At 38.1% G+C, this 19,098-nt stretch overlaps 1 protein-coding gene across 1 annotated transcript in view; it reads right to left on the bottom strand.

Moving 5' to 3' along the window:
• Positions 1 to 7,228: 7,228 nt before the first annotated feature.
• The window catches only part of HOMER1 (homer scaffold protein 1), an 89,084-nt gene continuing 77,214 nt past the window's right edge, over positions 7,229 to 19,098 (bottom strand). The window contains exons 7-9 of the mRNA XM_068176353.1: positions 17,259 to 17,369; positions 15,516 to 15,596; positions 7,229 to 9,840 (exon numbers count right to left, since the gene is read on the bottom strand). Of these exons, the coding sequence (XP_068032454.1) occupies positions 9,652 to 9,840; positions 15,516 to 15,596; positions 17,259 to 17,369 (381 nt within the window). The 3' untranslated portion in view covers positions 7,229 to 9,651. The remainder of the gene's footprint in view (positions 9,841 to 15,515; positions 15,597 to 17,258; positions 17,370 to 19,098) is intronic.

The following is a 19,098-nucleotide window of genomic DNA, read 5'->3' as shown; positions in this document are numbered from 1 at the left end:
AAGGAAGCTTATAATGTCTGTAAAAATGTATAAAATGGTGTCTTAAACTTTTAGATGTATCACGTCAGCCATTTAACTGTTACAGGCATCACTTTGCTTACACAAACTGCCCTTCAGCAGAAAGCCATCCCAGAAGTCCCAAGAAGCTACAGGATCATCACCATGTAACCTACCTTGCTCACAGAAGTACTGCAAGTCTCTGTCCAAATCTCCATTCTGCAGAACTGATCCCACAGAGAAACCTTTCTGCCCTTTCTCCCTTTGCATTAAGATTCTCAGTCTCTAATTACTTTCTCTAAACTTTATGCAAATCTTCACCACAGTCATGCTCATTGTCCAGATTTTCATCAGCTCAAAACCAGCACATCATCTCCCTTGAACTGTTACCTCCACAGGAAGGGCTGGTGGATAAAAAGAGGCACAGATTACTCTCTGTGGTGTTAAAGCTGCTGCCTGTGTTGTTGCTGGGGTTCACTCATCATTAATCAACCAAAAATTTGGGAAAAAAAGAACCTAAACCAAAACAAAAATTATATTTACATTCACACTGTATCTGCTGTCTTACCCCTTTATTCCTACTGTAGTTTGGTGCTGTTTGTGGGATGTTTGTTGGAGATACTTGTGCCACAGGCAAATCATCTGTATTGCTTTCTTGTCTCTCATCACCATGGAATGCAGCAGCTTTCTTGACTTCTCTGAGAGGTCTTACTATACCCGACATTGCTTACATAAGACTAAGCACATTCACAGTCTTTCATATGTAAGTCACTGTTTACTTCATTCTTTCATCTTAACAACTTGTCTAATTAGCATCACATTCCCTCTGTACATTACTGTTTAAAAGTCAGGAATAAGGAAGATTAAAGAATCATGCAATTCATACAAAGCACTTATATTAACTATGCTTTTTCTTCCTCAGTACTTTATTTTAATCCCATTCAATTTCAGTGAAAGTGTAACTGAGTTCTTAGCATACAAAATCATCAGTGCATGCTCAAACTGCCATGCATGTTAAAAGCACAATTTAAACACCAGTAACAGACATTTATGAATCAACTTATTTTGAAGCACCATAAAAAGATGGCCATTTCCCCCCACCCACCATGCAGTTGCTGTGAGTAAAATGACTGTTGGAGTGGATAAAGTTCTGTGAAAACAATTTGACAGAGAAACCACTGCACACTGCTCTTGGTTTCTAATGACATGTTAAAAAAAAAAGTATTAAATAGGCATTATAAAATTTATAGTATCAAAACAGGAAAAAAACCCACACATCCTATACTTCTGTTGATGGCGTACATGTATTTTTGTCATGGTTTCCTAAAGATTTCTGCTGCTGAAAAGTCTTCTCTTAATAGCAGAGTAACTTGAAACATAAGGTTCGTTCTTCTTCTGCCCACCACCACTGTAGGAGCAAATTTATTTCCCCCACTTTAATTCAGTGTTTTATGTGTCCCCTGACACACCCATACTTTGCTCTGTCACTCAGCTCTAAATCAAACTGTGCTCAGTGAGTCAGGCTGTCAGCTTTTGTGAGGTCTGACCATTCATAGGCCATTCCATCAGTGCTGCTTGTGGCCAGCAGACAGGGTCAACAAAACCCAAGTGATACTTGGAGGGTGCCTACTCTTCATTCAGCCATTCTGGGAAAAGATCAGAGGAATGCAGAAATTGTCCTCAGTCAAAGGTCCCATTAGTTAAAGCAAATCTCTGTTTAGGAGATCAGGTTTGTCACTCTTAAAAAAAAAAAATAAAAAAAATAAAATAAAAAAAAATGTCTATGTATTCAGGGAAAGCATGAGCCACACATTGCCTACAAGGGCATGCTTTGCTTAATTGGTGTACAAAATAACATGCATTATATTTAAATACTCAAAAGCAGTTACGTTTCCAAGTTAGTGCTATGTCCCATTTTGCAGAAAACTCCAACCCTTCAAGTATTCAGCTTTTAATCTCTGCAGTTAAGAAACTTTGAACAGAAACTTTGTGTCCCAGACAGCATTTGTTGAGGCTGCACTGTCAGCCATCTGGGATGGATCTGGGTTCTGCTTCCAGCCATTAGCTGCCTGAGGTAACTACAGAATCCCTGCCTTTTGAGGCCCAGATGAATGAATCTGCTGCAGTCCTTGGTGGATGCTCAAGGTTGCAGGGATGCTTCTGAATAAGGAAGTGCTTGGTACTGTCAGCAGTACCAGCCTGGCTAAGTGATTGAATGCAAACTTTAGCTTGTGCTCCCTTCCCAGTGGAAGAAGCCTAGCTGTTCCCCAAGAGGACACTATAGTGTCTTCTGTTAACCCATCAGTGTGTTGTTGCAATAGGAAGCTGTGAAGTTTCAGTTAAAAAAAAAACAAACATACTGTGAAATACTGTAAACAGAATTTCTTCACTTAAATTTGTCAAGACCTCCCAGCTGCTGAAGGCCTGATCCCTTGACACACCACTGTCACCAGCTATTTTCCAAGTAACTGCATGCCAGCATTTATGTCATGTAAGACCCAGCACTGTGCTTGTGGGAGCTGTGGAGGTCACCTTACAACTGTCTCTAGTAGTGGCCCCCTCTTCTGGTGCAGCCCCTCAAAAGAGAGACTTGAAATGTTATGGCAAATTCCACAGCCACCTAGCAGCTATTGCTGAGCTATAAAACTGGCCTCAAGGCTGGTGAACCTGTTTGTTCTTATCTTGTAAGTGAGCCATCCTCATTGCTAGGTTCAGAGAGACGATTCCATGTTTGGGCACACCAGCAGTTCCAGTGCAGTTGCTTGCTCAGTCACAGAGCACCACCAGTGCTGTGGCTCTGTGAGGCCTTATTTCCCTTCTGGACTTTAGATACCTATGTCCTTGTCACAGGTTCAACACTGCAATTTGGCCCAAGTGTTAAAATTCCTTTAAACTCCTCTGAAACAACAGCAGTGTTTGCTACCTGCCCAACTAATGTCAAGACTAAGTCCTATAGCTGGATTTCCCAGCCTAATTCATTTGCAAACGACTTGTCACCTATCCTAGCTGATGACAGAAATCCTCTAGCTTGATGGAAACATTTGCTGCCAATCCTAACACATTTTTGCATTTTGACTTGAGGAGTTACATGTGTCTTATAGGTATTTTCTATTTGTGCAAGAGAGTTATGATCAGTGGTGAAGAGCATGAAAACTCATGTCTTCTGAAAATACTCGCATTTCTGTCTTTTAGACAGCTCTAATTCAAGGTACTTTCTTAGTAGCATGCCTCAGTAATGCTTGTTTAGAAGATCCCCAATGCTTCCTCTCTGAGGCTGAGATATTCATGTACAACAGTCAGCACCTCGTTCCCACAAGTATCTTTTGTGTGGGTGGGGTTTGGGTTTTTTTGGGTTACTGATGTCCCTGCTGGATAAGCTTGACACTGAACATTTATTTTTCTCATTCCATAAGCAGTTTAAGACTTATATTGACTGTAAACATGTTTGGTTGTTCCATGTTATGCAAGAGAAAAGAACACAGAACAAAAGGAAAAATGCAAGAAATAGAGGATAATGAAAGTTTTGACTGGTAGGTTCAAATAGTAACAATAAACACCTCAAATAAAGCTTTCATAATTTTTTTTCAAAGAGGTGGGGGAAAGCAGCTTATTTCAAATCTACATATTACTCTGCTTCTTTAAGATATACAGAATGAAATTTCCCCTTTTCTCCCCCTGCAAGCAAAACTCTGAATGTGCAAAATGCTCTGGAGCAAAAGGGCACCAGACTGGTAATGACCGAGTGACAGTTTTGAAGCAGCAGCTTCTGAACAAAGGACAGCAAGCCCTCCTGGGTTGCTTCTGGAACAGACAGCAAGTGCAGCTGGCAGGGTGTAGCAGGGACTAGATGCAGGATGCTCACATGAAACACTGCTTGAGGCACTCAGCTACATACTTCTACCCTGGCTCTTCTCACTAAGTGAAAGTCAAAGAGAGCTGTACCTTACTGAGATTTCTGGTTCTCATTGCTGCGGGTTCCTGAGAAACAAAACTGCTGGAATTATAAAAATAACTATATATATTCAGATGTGAAGAAAGAAGTAGATTTAATGTTAAAATTTCCATCCACAGGTAAGGGCTATGATCTTTCTCCTGCAGGCAAATGCAAGGTCATTTTGCTTCACATTTCTTATGTTTTGTTTAGTGACAATTCCACTGAACATTTAACAACATACAAGCCAGACTCAGAGAATTTCAAAGGCCTTGTTCCCTCTCTGCAAGTATCGGCATGACCATATTTAATTCAACAGGAGGAAATCCATACACACAGATTATATTTACACATACCTTGTCAAGTGTAGCTCTTCCTCTCCCCTTAGCACCTGGATGCATGGTATTGTTTGTGAAGGTCCTTAGTTGTGCCCTCCTTCTTGATAAACTGGGAAAAAATCCTTCTTCTTCAAGAATTACCACAGTCACAGAAATGCAAGTTCTCTTCCAAGAAAATGTCTATGTTGCTATTCTCAATCTAATGGAAGCAAAAGCAGCTGACACACTGCTGGATCCATGCAGTGAGGTGAGGCTTGGATGAGAGCAGATGAGAATTCCCAAAGCAGGGAACAAGGTTGGAAACTACTTCAAAGTTAAAAGAAAGAAAAAACCCCAAACTCAGCTCAGAATTCCATGACATAAACATCATAGGAACTGATGGCAGCAGAAAACAGGGAGCACTAATGGCTAATACTGGTATCAAACCTCTAGAGTTGTGAAGGTAAAAGACAGAAAGGACATGGGGTTTGCAGACTTCAGCAGTGTTTGTGAAACACGCCCCCGGTGCTGACCGTGCGAAGCCTCTAGCAATCAAGAGTGGAGTTTCAGGCCAAGCCATGTGTGCTCAATGTCAGCATGATGTGAGCACCTAAGGAAAGTGAGATCCTTTCAGGTGGTTTGTCATTCCCTATGCAAATCATTCTCGCCTATTTTACAGCAACACTACACAAGGGTCCCACACTAGGGAATCTTTTTGAAATCTATTTCCCTCACCCACTCTGAATTTACAACACCTTTGATAGTTACTTTCCTTCCAATGTATTTATCTGAAAATACTAACGATTGCCAGATATATCGTTGCATCTGAGCTCTGCTTATGCAAGACCCAGCAACAAGGGGGAAAGTATGTATATTGTGTTTCTTTGGTCCTATGATGAGCTGCCAGCAGTGCAGAAGCAGAACCGGCCACTACAGGTCCCTGAGAGGTTGTGGCGGGCAAGCTATGAGACCCCTTATGGTATGAAAACCCCCTTATGTTGATAGTATCTAGAGGTATTGTAACATTTAGACTCACACCTGCTTTCTGGTTAGGCATGGCCAGAAGAGTGGACACGAGCTGAACTGACTCTGGGATCTAACACAAAACTCCGCTCATTGTTCCAAAACGTTTAACAAAACGGGGAAAATTCATCCATCTTGTCTGAAGTAAGTGGAGTAAAATGAGGAACTAAGGCTGCTAAGCAAAACCATATATTTCAAATAATGTGTGTTATTCCATGATATGGTCTCTGCTTAGCACTGTTCAGAGGTAGTGCACAAATGCAGCATTACTAAGAAAATGTAAACAAGACAGTTTGAACATTGCTTAGCAGAGTCAGGTCCATTTTCTGAAAAAGAAACCCCAGTGAATAGGTGTGCACTTAACTGGCATGTTCAGTTGCTGAGACTGAACTATGCACATTGGGATGGAGTTTCTTGATGGTATTTTTTAATTGTCTTCTGACATCCAGATCTAATCTCTAATTAGATCTATCTTTGGCCTTAAGGTTTTTGCAACTAACCAAGTTAAGTGCTTTTACTGATATCTGCAGCTCTGCAGAGAATTAAGGTCTGCAACAGTTTTCCATTCATCTCTCTATGCAGTATTTCTGAAAAATGGCTTTGATTTTGACTTTTGAATGCAGTGTTCACAGAGCGCTGTTCAGCAGCCACTTCAGTACAGAATATATAAGATGATAGAATGAAATGAGGTTTAGCCTCCTATTGAAGGCAAACCTGAAGTTAATCCCCAACTGGTAGAAAAATGAGCAGAAATCAGAACCCTTTCACAACTGACATCTGAAAAGATATATCCCAAAACATTAATCTTTAATTGATGCATTGTTAATTCTAGGGATTTCTTAAAGGAATTATCTTGGGAATGCCACCGATAACGTTAAATGATACTTATTTGTGTAACAACTGGTTTAGCCCTTTATTTATTTATTTATTTATATTTTACCTGAAAATGTATTTTTTTAGAGACGTTATAAGCGCATTTCTGCATTAGCAGTTCATTTTGTTCTCCTCTTTCCTGGATATATTGGCCAGGAAAAGGAACTTCCACTCATCTATAATGGACACTTTAATTCACATCTTTTACTTTGTCCACATAGAAAATTTCTGGATCATTGAGGCATATGGATTATGAACAATACACTCCAAAAACTAGCTATCCAGACGGGGATATACTTACAAAAATTTTTTATGTCAAAGTCAGGATTTCACAACATAACACACTAATGCAAAATCTAGTAGCACCTGAAAGATTAAGGTAGCTGCTGCTATCACTTGCACATACTTGAAAAAGATTTAAGGAAAAAAAAAAGAGTAATGCATTCTCCAGAGAATAGCAAGTATATTTCAAAATAAAAATAATGTGGGTTTAATTTCTTTTTTTTTGTTTTGTTTTTTTTTTTGTTCTATTTCTGTATTTCTGCAAGGCTTATGGTAATTCTTTGTTGGCTTTTTTTTTTTTTTTCCCAAGACTGTAGTTGCCAAGTAAATTTATACACAAAGTAACTGCTCTCCCCTCCAGTGCAAGTTCAGGGTCATGTTTTCAGGCCATAGTACTTATAGTACCAACCAGCCAACCATATAGTACTGAACACCATTTTCTTGTATACATATTCCCATAGTTTCATTAAAGATAGATACAATGTACAGTACTTGTCTCTGGGACAGTAATGTTTCAAATGGCAAAACTTTTACTTTAAAACAGAAGTGAAGAGGCTACAGCAGGAATAGCCACCTAAGTATGAACTTTAGATCACAATTTCTAAACACTTGCCTACTGTACATAAGCATTAAAAATAGTCTTAGACATAGGATTTTATTTATATGTGCACGTATGTCCACCTCATCCCATATTTATGTTTGGCAACTATTTGGGAATTCAAAGGTGCAGCCCTCAATAATTGTATTATTTAAAAAAAAAGAAATGAAGCTTATCTATTCTATGAGAAAAAGAAATTCTCAAATATCAATTTCCAATTTTAAATTTAATTTCAATAGGAAAATATTAAAAATGTGCACATCTAAATTTTTCCATGTTCTGTATATACATATGTGTGTGTACTTATACATAGAAATGCTCATGTACCACACATATTCACAAAATTTAAGTGGAAATATTTCTGTCCACTATTTTCCCCACACATATGACATCATATCTTTAAAAATGTCAATAATAATATCATTAAAAATAATATTACATTTATTCCATCATTATGTTTTTTTATTCTTTCTTCATCCTTATTATGTCCACTGAGCATTAACAGGCCAAATTCTCCTTGCACTTCCACGGATGTTATGCCAACAGAATGTTGCTGACATCACATCAAGGACACATCTGGTTTACAGCAGCACAAGTGACAGGAGAATCAGGCCCAAATATCCCCAGGAAAATTAAAAACTGGCTGTATCTGCTCATATGGACCTGATGAAGATATACACACTACTGTCTAAAATCCCCTGAATGATTAACATGTAGCTCACCACAAAGTTTTCAACCAGTAGCACAATGAAACAAGCTCCCCCCACCCCTTTAATAAATGTGAGAAAATACCCTAAAAAATATGGAGAAAGCGTAAACATTGTGTATATTACATACCATATAATACATGACAGTTTTAGCATTTAACTTAAGCCACTTCCCTGACTAGTCAGGGGAGACCTGATAAATCACCAGTTAAGGGAAAAGAAAAAGGTATTTTAGAAATAAAGCATGTCTTTCCAATATAAATGACAACCTGTGTGTATTATATGGTAGATACACACAGTACATACATTAAAAAAACCTTATCTTTTCTAGCTTTGAATATCAGTCTCTAAGTGAATTAAACTGTGTTCTACAAATTGAATAAGCATCTAGATTTCATGTTAACATTCAAATTAATTTGGGGAGCAAAGGTTCGTGCATCTTTCAACTCTCAGGTCTGACATTCATTCATACATTTTTAAAAAGCCCTCTCCAGCATTACAAGCAATTTATGGCAAGAATGCCCTGTGATGCAAGACACATGACAATTGGCTTACCTTTCAAAGAGTTGGGTTTTTTAAAATAAATCTATTATATAAAGAAATATGTGTTTGCCAAAAGTCTGTTAAAATTACATCAAAACAACTTTAAAACCTGCTTACTGAGGATAATTCAATTCAATGTCCTGTTTTTAAACACTTACTTAACAGTTCGGAATATTGCCTGGTTGTAGTTTGGATAAAGATGTGATATGAAGACCCATAAAAGACCCATAAAAGAGTAAACATGTCTTCAGTTCAATTTGCTATGACAATAAAACTTCAAAAAAAACTTCTAGCCTTTTTGGCTAGACAGGTCCAGTGTATGAACAATCCCTTGCGGTACCTCTGTGCTCTTAATGAATCTGTAACAGAACAGTGCTCCCCATAAGCCATTATTCACAGAACCTCTATTTCATGTCACATTTGAAAAAGTCTCTTGTAGAACAGATTAACAGCAAATTGAACATTCAATATATGTATCAAGGCCAGATAACAAAAAACAGGCCATTCCTTGTAATGTGTGCAGGTCAAATTTAAAATTTTAAGTTTACATTTAAAATTCTCTGGGGGGTTTGGGCTTTTTATTTTTCCTGTGGGACTCACCTTCTATCACTGGTTGGCTTCAAAATTTAGTTAAGTGGAAGATACTATCTCACTGTAAATACATGAAATTCATATGAAAAACTAAACCTTACATTGGACAATATTGTAGAACACCAAAAGTAAGCTCCATAAAGAAATACGGTATCTTCCAGTATATATGTATAGCTATAAAAAAACCAAAAAACCAACCAGCCAACCAACCCCAAAAAAAACAAAAAGGAAGAAGTTCACACAAGCAATTATAGTAAATCTTTTTCAATTAAAGATGCAACTCTCTCTCATTCCTGGCAAGAATAAATTTGTTCCGGCACTGCTCCACAGTGCAACATATCCTGAGAAATTATTAAGAACAAAATACAGGGCTGTCATCACTAAGTTCTTGCACAAAACACAGCATTTAAATATCTTAAATAAAACAGCCAATAACCTATATTGTATCTGTCACAAAATGGGATGTGTCCTGGGACACTGCTAATTCTTCCATCACTGATACTTAGAAAAGAATTGCATTCAATTACTGTTAATATCTTTCAAGTTATCTGTGGCCAATAATGTAAAAGGAGGTAATTTTTAATTCAAGTTTTTTGTTAGTTATTTTTTTTCTTAAACTGGCTACAAGCTAAGTTCTGAATTTTACATTGAATTACAAGTCAAATTTAAAACAATCCCTCTCAGAGGAGCATTTTCTTATTTTGTGCAACTTTGATGCAGAGCCCAACACAGTCCTATGAAGAGAGACAGTGCATCTTTAAGCTGATTGGCACTGAAATCCCATTTTCTTTAACTGCACTCTATTAGCTTGGCCAAGTTATCTCGTAATTCTGTTAGCTCAAATATTTTTCCATCAAGAATTTCTAAAAGTGTCTTCAAGTTATTGCGAAAAGCTTCTTGCTCATTCTGACTTTTCTCCAGACGTTGCTCTAGATCAGACAGCTGTCCTTCCAGGTCTTTGTTTCGAATTTCTACTTCCTTCAGAGAAAATACACAACATGTTAATGTGTTGTCTGCAAACAGAAAGCAGTCTAACGTCCTCTTGGTACTCATGTGCTATTTTTGTCAACTGCTTTTTAAAATAATTTGTAACCCTTTACAGTTTTCACTAAGTCAAAAACAGAACCTGAATTGTTACTACATTTGCATATGTACTGCCACTTCCTCCATTTTTCCATAACTATCTGAAGGACTGAAACTTTTGGAGAGGAACAAACTTTAATCAGTGAACAAATGATACACTTATTCAGGTATGTTATCACTTCTATCATTCAGAAAGGTACTGCCTAATGAAAACATCTTCTCAGAGTTTACTTATGTTGAAGTATGCCCTGATTCAGACTACATTATTTGCTGAAGGACACAGTTCTCCATCAAAAATTCTCATGCAAAAACCCATCCAGAACACTGCTTTAGAGACAGAGGAGCACCACCTGATTCCCATCCCGTATACAGGCTTTGCACTCTGAAAATTAAGACAGGAACATACCCAAGCCCAAGTGGATGTCAAGGTGATTGTAACAAATGTAAACTGGGAGGTGCAAGCTGCACATCATGCCTCGCTGCACAACACCCACCTGTGGAGCAGGGACAATGGGAGAGCCACCACTGCTGTACGGACATGCCATTCCCATGCAATGGAGGAAAGATGAAGCAGCAGCGCATTGGACAAAGCCCAGGGGGTCTGATCCTGAGTCTCATTCACAAGGAGAAGCCCTTGGCATCCACCCCTGGGACTCCTTGCAGCTCCAGCTAGCACCTGATGGGTGATGGTGCCAACTGCTCTGCCCTGTACAAGACAGGTGCCCTCTCTTCAATCAAATCACAAATGAATCAGTCACCTGGGTCTGGAATAGCATATTTTCCTTTGTTCCATTCATTGCCCACCTCATAAATTCATGCCAAGTTTTGTAATTTCAGTTACAAAAATCACTTTCAGAGGCAGCACAGAGACAGTGTGTTTAGTACATCATACACTCTGTACAGCCATCTCTGGAAAAGTGCATAGTGAAATCATATTTATGTATGGTAAACATGTTTTTCAACACCTCCTCCCTTTACACTGGTTTTGTTTTGTGTCACAAAGTTTTAACAGGCCTGCTCTGAGATTTTACTACAGCTAGTTTTACAAATAGGAAGATCTGGCAAAAGTCAATGATCGCAGCATGAGCAACTCCTCTTTCAGCCCTCAACTCTCTCACTGGTTTTGGTGTGATTCTTCTGTCTCCCTCAAGGCTAAGAAATATATTCATGTTTACATTTGAGAGATCTCAGCTAACCATAGAAAACAACCTGACCTACACAGAAAATATATTGGGTCATTCAAAAGTAACAGGTATGTAATGGCAGCCCTGTGTCAAAGCCTGAGAAAGGTATCCACTTGTGAGGGGTCTCAGAGCAGCATCAATTGGGTGCTGCACCCCTGGCCAGAGGAGGGATGGGGTGACATGGCCAGTGCTCAATTTCAGCTCCCAGCCTCTGCAGCAGCGGAGAGTTCTGGGCCCCCCAGCAGTGCTGCAGGACATTCACTGCCTCATAGCTGCAGCTGCTTGTGGAGCCACAGGTTACCTCCCAGCCAAACTGAAGGCCTCCCTTACTTCTTGTTTGCAAATGAGCAAGTAAAAAACTATGGAGTTTTGGGCACCAGTCTTGAACAGCCAGCACACCTGAGAGCAGGAATTACCCCTTATTGCCAGGTTCAAGAGAAGAATTAATTTGTTTATCACTGAATAATTTAGTTGCCAAAATGCTAAAAGAAGCTAACTGGATAGCACACTTGTAGAAATTATACAATGCACACATGCTTATATAGTGAATACCTACCTCACTGCTACTACAAATGAAGACAACTGGTTATAACCCAGTCATACCATGTAAAGGCTCTTCTTCATTGGATCTACTCATGTCTTCCAAGCCAAACACTTACAAGTACTATCTCGTGTAGTGATTGCACAGGTCCAAGACCCTCTGAGGGCCAAGTGATTACAGTATAGGACATAAAAACAAAATCCAAGGTCCTCTCAGCTTTGCCAGAGTGACACAGACCTTTCTTTAGCTCACAGAAAACTGATAGCTGTTTTTCAGTAGTTGCCGGTCCTGTAATTACTTCTCTCCTAGTCATCAAATTTGTGTGCTCTAGGAAGTCTTCTTGCCACTGATCTTACCTCAGAGATAATTAATTCCTGTAAGCAGGCAACCCAGTAATGAAATAAACCACTTCGGGACAAATCTATAGATAATTGTTTGTCTTTGCATTGTGATATCTGAGCTTGACTAGACCATTCTGTTGGCCTGTATCTAGCACTGAAGAACACCTTTCAGGCATATTTTTAATGAAATATGCCACAAGATGTTGCTTTTAATTTCTGGAAAATGCTACTTCTTAAATTTACTTTTGACCCTTATGCATATTTACCCTGAATTAGTATTAATGCTTTCTTCAATGTTATTGCATTGCAAGTTCATGTCTAGTTCATGTGAAGTTTCCTGTTTCAAATTAGTCAATTTCAAAACTTGCTTCTTGATTGGAAGAGGTGGATTACCTGTAATGTAATCTATTCCCCTAGCTGTGCCATTTCCCTTTACTGGCAGCTGATCTCATCCAACAATAAATTGACTCTTTGATAAATTCAGGTCCTTTTCAGAATGTATTTTGCACTTGTTTTTTTTTATCCTTTGGTTTTTTCAAGCTCTTCTTTCATCAGATGTAATCATTTCTCATATTGTTTTATTTTACAGAATAAATAAATCATTACTGGTTATATTTGTGGTTAGAACTGTAACAATCTTTTGCAGAATTCAGTGAAAGAATTGGAATAAAACAGTCAAACCATACAATACAGCTATATTTAGGAAGCAGTCATATTAATAAAGATATTCTGACCTACTGTGAGAGTCACACTGATCATGACTCACTGATATGACTCCTCTATGTTACTAATGGAATTAGGACCCTCGTACTTAATCTTCATGATAACATATTGTTCTTCACTAGAGTTTTCCAATGATTGATATCTAATAAATTCCCGATATGCGTGTGTCAGAAATGCAATATACCTTGAAATACTAATTTCTTTTTAAAGCATTTTTCATAGACAATTTTTACCAAAATATTTTAAAGTTACATAATCCACTTGCAAAGAACAAGAGGGAAAAAAAAGCACAAGAACAAAGAGTGAAAGAAACAGATACAAACCCTGGAGAGAAACACTCTGAAAATAAATTATGAGTCAGGTAAGTGAACATATATGAGACAGTGTGAACATATATGAGACAGATATAGGGTTAGTGGCTCAGAGAACACCAGTATAATCAAAGCAGGACAATTACAGCAAAGCACAGACTCAAGATCTTTTTCCTGTGCAGGATCAGGGCAGTAATTAAGTTTAAGCTTAATAAAGGCACCTTTTAACTCAGATCCTAAGTGATCCTTTAAATTTTCTTGAATAAAACCATATAGAGCCATTTCCAGAAACAGATCACTTACAATATGACACATGGACTTATATAAAAAATATATCCATTTTGTGATTAAACAATCACAGAGTCATAAAATGGATTAGGTTAGAAGGGACCTTAAAACAATGCAACAAAGGGTTTCAACCCTTTGTCGTGGGCAGGAACCCTCTCCTCTAGATAAGGTTGTTCAAAGCACCATCCAACCTAGCCTTGCACATTTCCAAGGATGGGGCATTCATAACTTTTTCGGGTAACCTGAAGCAGTGCCTCACCATCATCACCATGTAGAATTTCATCCTAGTATCTAATCTGAACCTACATTCTTTCAGTTTGAAGACATTACTCCTTGACCTGTCCCTGCAGTTCCTGATGAAGAGTCCCTCCCTGGCTCCCCTGTAGGCCACTTTCCGATACTGGATGGTTGCTAGGAGGTCTCCATGCAACCTTCTGTTCTCCAGGCTGAACAGCCAAAATTTTCTCAGCCTCTCTTCATAGGAGAGGTGCTCCAGTCCTCTGATTATCTTTGTGGCCTCCTCTGGACTCTCCCCAGCAGGTCCCTGTCCTCCCTGTGCTGGGACCCCAGAGCTGATGCAGCACTGCAGGTGGGGTCTCAGCAGAGCAGAGCAGAGGGGCAGAATCCCCTCCCTGGCCCTGCTGCCCACAATGCTCTGGATGCAGCCCAGGACACATGTGGCTCTCTGGGCTGGGAGCACACACTGCTGGTTAGTGTTGAATTTTTCATCTACCATCACCCCCAAGTCCTTCTCTGCAGGGAGAAGATCAATCACTTATTGATTGTGATTCATCAATCACTTATACATAAATATACCAGAATGAAACTACAGACTTTATAAGGTAAAATTTTAATAAAAATGTACCATATTCTAAATTTTCATTTTCATATTTTAATAAAAATTTACCATTTTCTTATATTTCATCTCTTACTCTTACTCTTAGTCTCATAATTCTGCTTGCTAAGGATAAGTCTGGCTCACTGCTACTTTTCATATGATCTTACAATGAAATTACTGCATTGCTATTGCTAGAACAATTTCCAACTCTCATTACAATGTCTCTTTTTCATCTCTCACATAAATGCCTTTTCAGATGAAAACTTTTATATTTAGCCTAAAGCCAGCAACAATTTTTGGAACAGGCAAGGCCAGGTGTACTCAAAAAACACTCTTTAAACACTGTTCAAAGTAATAACATTCTTTGTACCAACAAGTTGACATAAGAATGGGGACAATGAATAAACTCATTTTGATATTTAGTGGTTTTTTTGCAGGTTAAAATTTGATTCATAGAGGTTCCAATTCATGTCACACATTTCAAAGAATATGTGCCTAATGATTTTTAAGCTATGGCCATGATCTGATGGGGCTTGCTTTCAGCATGCTAAGCTATAGAACCAAGAGAATCCTCTTTCAGCACTTTAGGATTGGAGCTATTTAATGCCCAAGTTTCCAGTTCTTTCAAAACTCTGAAGGCTGAACCCAGAGTGTAAGCCACATAAGCTTTTGGTCATTCCAGAGGCAGGTGTGACAAGGAATGTGATTATGTGCTGGCTGGTCAGTGCAGTGACAGACAGGAACGAGCTCAGATGGAGCACAGGAGGATATAATGAGAGACTATCAATTCCAGCAGCCTCAGGTATCTGGCATTACACACAGTAAGAAACAACTGCTAAAAAATATTAAAAGCACAATGTTTCTAAATAATTCCAAGAAAATATAAAAAGTGTGGTTTTAAAGCCTGTACTACACAAGAGCACTTAAACCCTTACTTTCTCAGGGCATGTTTAAAAGCTGAACACAAACTCACCTGAGACTGATGATACATAGACAGACCATTTCAGTGGCATGCAAAAACTATAGGAAGATCCTGCTGTGAAAATGAGACCAGAACTGTCCAGGACATGTATCAGTGAAAGATGTTTGCTAACCTGAGAGTACTCTGTGTACTTGTAAAAGCAATGTGGATGTGTTTCCTCAGAAAAAAATAGCAATTTACAGCAGGTAGAAATTTTGATACAAGTTCCTAAGGGTCATCCCAACCCAGCACTTTCAGGGCAGTCTAATTTACACGTTCATCTGTCACGTTCAGTGAATATAGCACAAGTTGCACATATGTACTGCTCACTTGCTGATAATTTTTCCCTTTTCTCTAAATTAAGATGATGCACTACAGCTCACCTGTAACTTCTGGGTCAGAGAATCCCTCTGTGCCTGGAGCTCTCTGGCATTTTCAATTTCTTGTTTCAATCCTTCAATTTCCTAAGGGAGAAGAAACAACCTTGCTAGCAATGTGTTACCTGGCTTGGCCTCAGTGCTGGTAATCTGGCTCCTGCTTCTTCTTCTAAGAAAGTCATTGCAACAATACCACAACTGGCAGTTGGCTACTGCCCATCAGAGAACACAAAGTGTAAGCCCTGTTCCCGGTACTACTGAATCACAGTCCCAAAACAGCAACTTCATTGGGAATGAAAAACAATAGACATAAGCATTTTCTTTTGTAAAAGTTCAAGTTTTCTTTTCCCCCGAAGAGATACAAAATAATTTTTGCCAAAAAATTAAGAAAACAAATTTTAAAATAAATTAATTCATTCATTTAAAAAGTGTAATTAAAAGGACAAATTTATACTTTAAATTCTATTAGAATCTACTCTTCTCTATTTTTTCAAGAAAAAAAAATCTGGTTTTCAAATGTAAACTGTTTATTATGTTACCACCAGCAGGGCTGAACGTCAAAAAAACTGCCTGTTTTGATTGATTTCTCTAAAAAGAGAATCTAAAAGAAATAGCATCCTTAATTTAGCAATTAGAAAATAATAAGGTATAAAAATAAGAAACACAGATTAAATAATAAACAGAAGAGAAACCTGTTCTTAGCTTACTTCCAGACACAAGAATAGAAACAGTTAATGAAAGTAAAAGGTATCAAACTTAAAACTATTAAGTACTCTTATCCAGATGGACATATTCACCTCCCAGAACTCCTTTTGGCAAGATTGCTTTGCAGCCACCAACTCAGTATAATTCGAAAACAAATGGGCAACAAAATGGGAAACATTACCAAGCTGAGCCTAATCTATTAAGTAGGAGCGAGTTTGGAAAAGGCTTCGTTCCATTTTGAGAGGATATTCTGTAATGACTGTACCTCTCCTGCATCCTCCTTGGAAACACCTTACAGCACTGCGGGAAGGCTTGGCAAGACACACTTGCCCCTCCAAGCACACACACCAGTGCCCACAGGCTCTTACATGGGGCAAATAGTTCTTCCTATGCAGCTGCTTCCATCTCCTTTTTCCAGTCATAAAGGGGTGATTCTTGATCCTTCTGTAGCATAGATATGCCTTCCTCTAAGACATATGCCAACGCAGGTGCTACTCCAATTCCTTTTATTTACTTGCTGCTGGTCCAGGCCAAGACACAGGCTGGGGGTTTGGCATATGTTTAAGGAAATTGATCTTATGGAAATGATCTTATAGACCATAAAGGTCAGCTCTATTAACAAAGCCTGAAAAAGAGACTGGCTGGACAAAGGCATTGATCTATTACTTGTTTCAAACCCTACTCTCCAGAAAAACAGAAAGCATGCCTACAACAGCTTCCTTTCTTATGGAATCTGGACTGCATCAGTGTGACGACTGCTCTGTGGAAACCACTTATGACTTATTTTTGCAAACAGAGATGTTTGGTAAAAGCAAACTGGAAAATAAGGTATTTTTTTTGTTGCTATCCAGATACTCAGCTCTATATTGGGCTGATGTAATTATATACATGAAAAATACTAATAATTTCAAAGAAATTGAAAAATAATTCACTTTGTAACATTTATAGTAAATAATTCAGTACCTAGCAGCCATCACAAGATTAATATTGAAAGGTTTTAGAAATGATGTAATAGAAAAACCAAAAATGAATGTTAGCAGTTACCTCTTCTTTTTTCTTCAGTGTAGACTCTAATTCCTGTATTGTCTGGTTTAATTCTGTTTTATGAGTGTGGACTGCATTGGCTTGACTGCTCACACACTCCAGCTCAGTCACCTGTTAAAATAAGTAGAAGAAACACATAAAGGATTGATTTCAATATATTCAAGGTACTATTACTTCTTTGCATCAATAGCTGCCTTTGAAATACACCCTAACTTCTGGATGACTTCTGTTGATTAAAATGGTGAAGGTGTTCTTACAAAGTTAGCATAATATTCCATAATGTATTGCTAAGAAAGTCATTGCAATGAATTCCTGGAAACAAAAAAAAAAATCATTTGTTACATGCTGAAAAGAACACTAATTGAAACTTATACTAATTATCAAAAGTTTTAAGAAAGTTCTGAATTACCATTTCAAACACAGTATTGCTTTGATGACTAAACACAGATCTGTCTAACCTCTCCATCTGACACTTCTTAATGTTCTACCACCTTACTAAGCCACAATGTTCACACACTTCCTAGAAAGCCAATTAACATTTCACAGCATCACTCGGCATCAACAGTGAGCAGACACTCAGCCACTGAAGTACAGCTGCCAGCTTCTAACTTTCTCTAGTAATGAAGCTCTTCTCTCAGTCACAAAGGCAACAGCTAATGTCACAATTTGGATTTGCTCAGTTCCCCTTTTATTAGCAGACAGCAAGCATGCTCCATTTGCCCTTGATTAAGTTAAGATACCTGGCAATGGTGTGCACTTTTGTTTTATTTTATAATCAAAAGGATGCTAATATTCTGCCACTCACAGATAAAGAGTTTCAAAAAACAGCTTCTGCATCAAAGAAACAAAATCCATGCAGCTAGAGTCTGTGCAGAAAAGTCTCTGTTCATGTACCTCTCACATTAGAGGTCAGAATATTAGAGAACTTTTACACCACATGTCTGCCTGGATATGTTCACTAAAACATTTTTGTTTAATAACTAAAACCTAATAATGAATTTCTCCCCAGAAGTTATCAGCCTGTCAATCCTAATATATAGTTTTCAACAGAGCTGCACACATACCTACAAATCTGGCCACAAAACTCCTTTGAACAAAGTGCTAGTTAATTCTGCAACAAAAACCTTTAACATTCAATTTAACATTCTTGGAGAGGTAGCCAGTAGACAGAGGGCAGACATTTTCCTTGACAATTTTATTTCTTAGGTAAAATAATATCTCAGGGAATCAATGCTTTCCAGCACCAATATCCCCTAGCTAATAAAGCCACTGTGATACCAATTTCAGACTCTGAACCATTTGTAGGCTCAAAAGGTAGATTACTGAATCAAATCCAAGGGAAGTCAAGATGAAACACAAGGAAATTAAAATAACTTGTCCTGTCTGAATCACAGGCCACAAACCTCTCCTCTGCAACAGCCATGATGAATCTAGGCTCTTCTGCTGGAAAGCTATTGGTTAGACATTTTTGTACATGAGGCTTGTAATGGAGAGAACTGAGATTGGAACACATTCTTGGCAGGGGGTAAAGGGAATGATGGAGTAGGATATAGCTTGGTAATACAACATAACTTTCTTATTTGCTAGTATTGTCCCAAAAGGAATATCAGTGATCATGACCAAAAAAAAAAAAAAAAAAAAAAGTTATTTACTTCATTTAATGTGCCACTGAGCATTACAACTGCAGTCTTAGATGATTTTCTCAAATTTACATATCTATCTGTATTTACATTCTGTTACAGTTATTAATTCTGTTACAGTGTTCACCACTGCAATTACATGAACAAGAATTGGAACATATCGATGAGGACAAACCTATGTCTGCACATTGTCTGACCTA

The sequence above is a fragment of the Anomalospiza imberbis genome, chromosome Z (assembly GCF_031753505.1).
Source record: "Anomalospiza imberbis isolate Cuckoo-Finch-1a 21T00152 chromosome Z, ASM3175350v1, whole genome shotgun sequence".
In the NCBI taxonomy this organism is placed as follows: domain Eukaryota; kingdom Metazoa; phylum Chordata; class Aves; order Passeriformes; family Viduidae; genus Anomalospiza; species Anomalospiza imberbis.
Note: the sequence above shows the minus strand (reverse complement) of the source record. Positions and strands in the feature narration are given on the sequence as shown.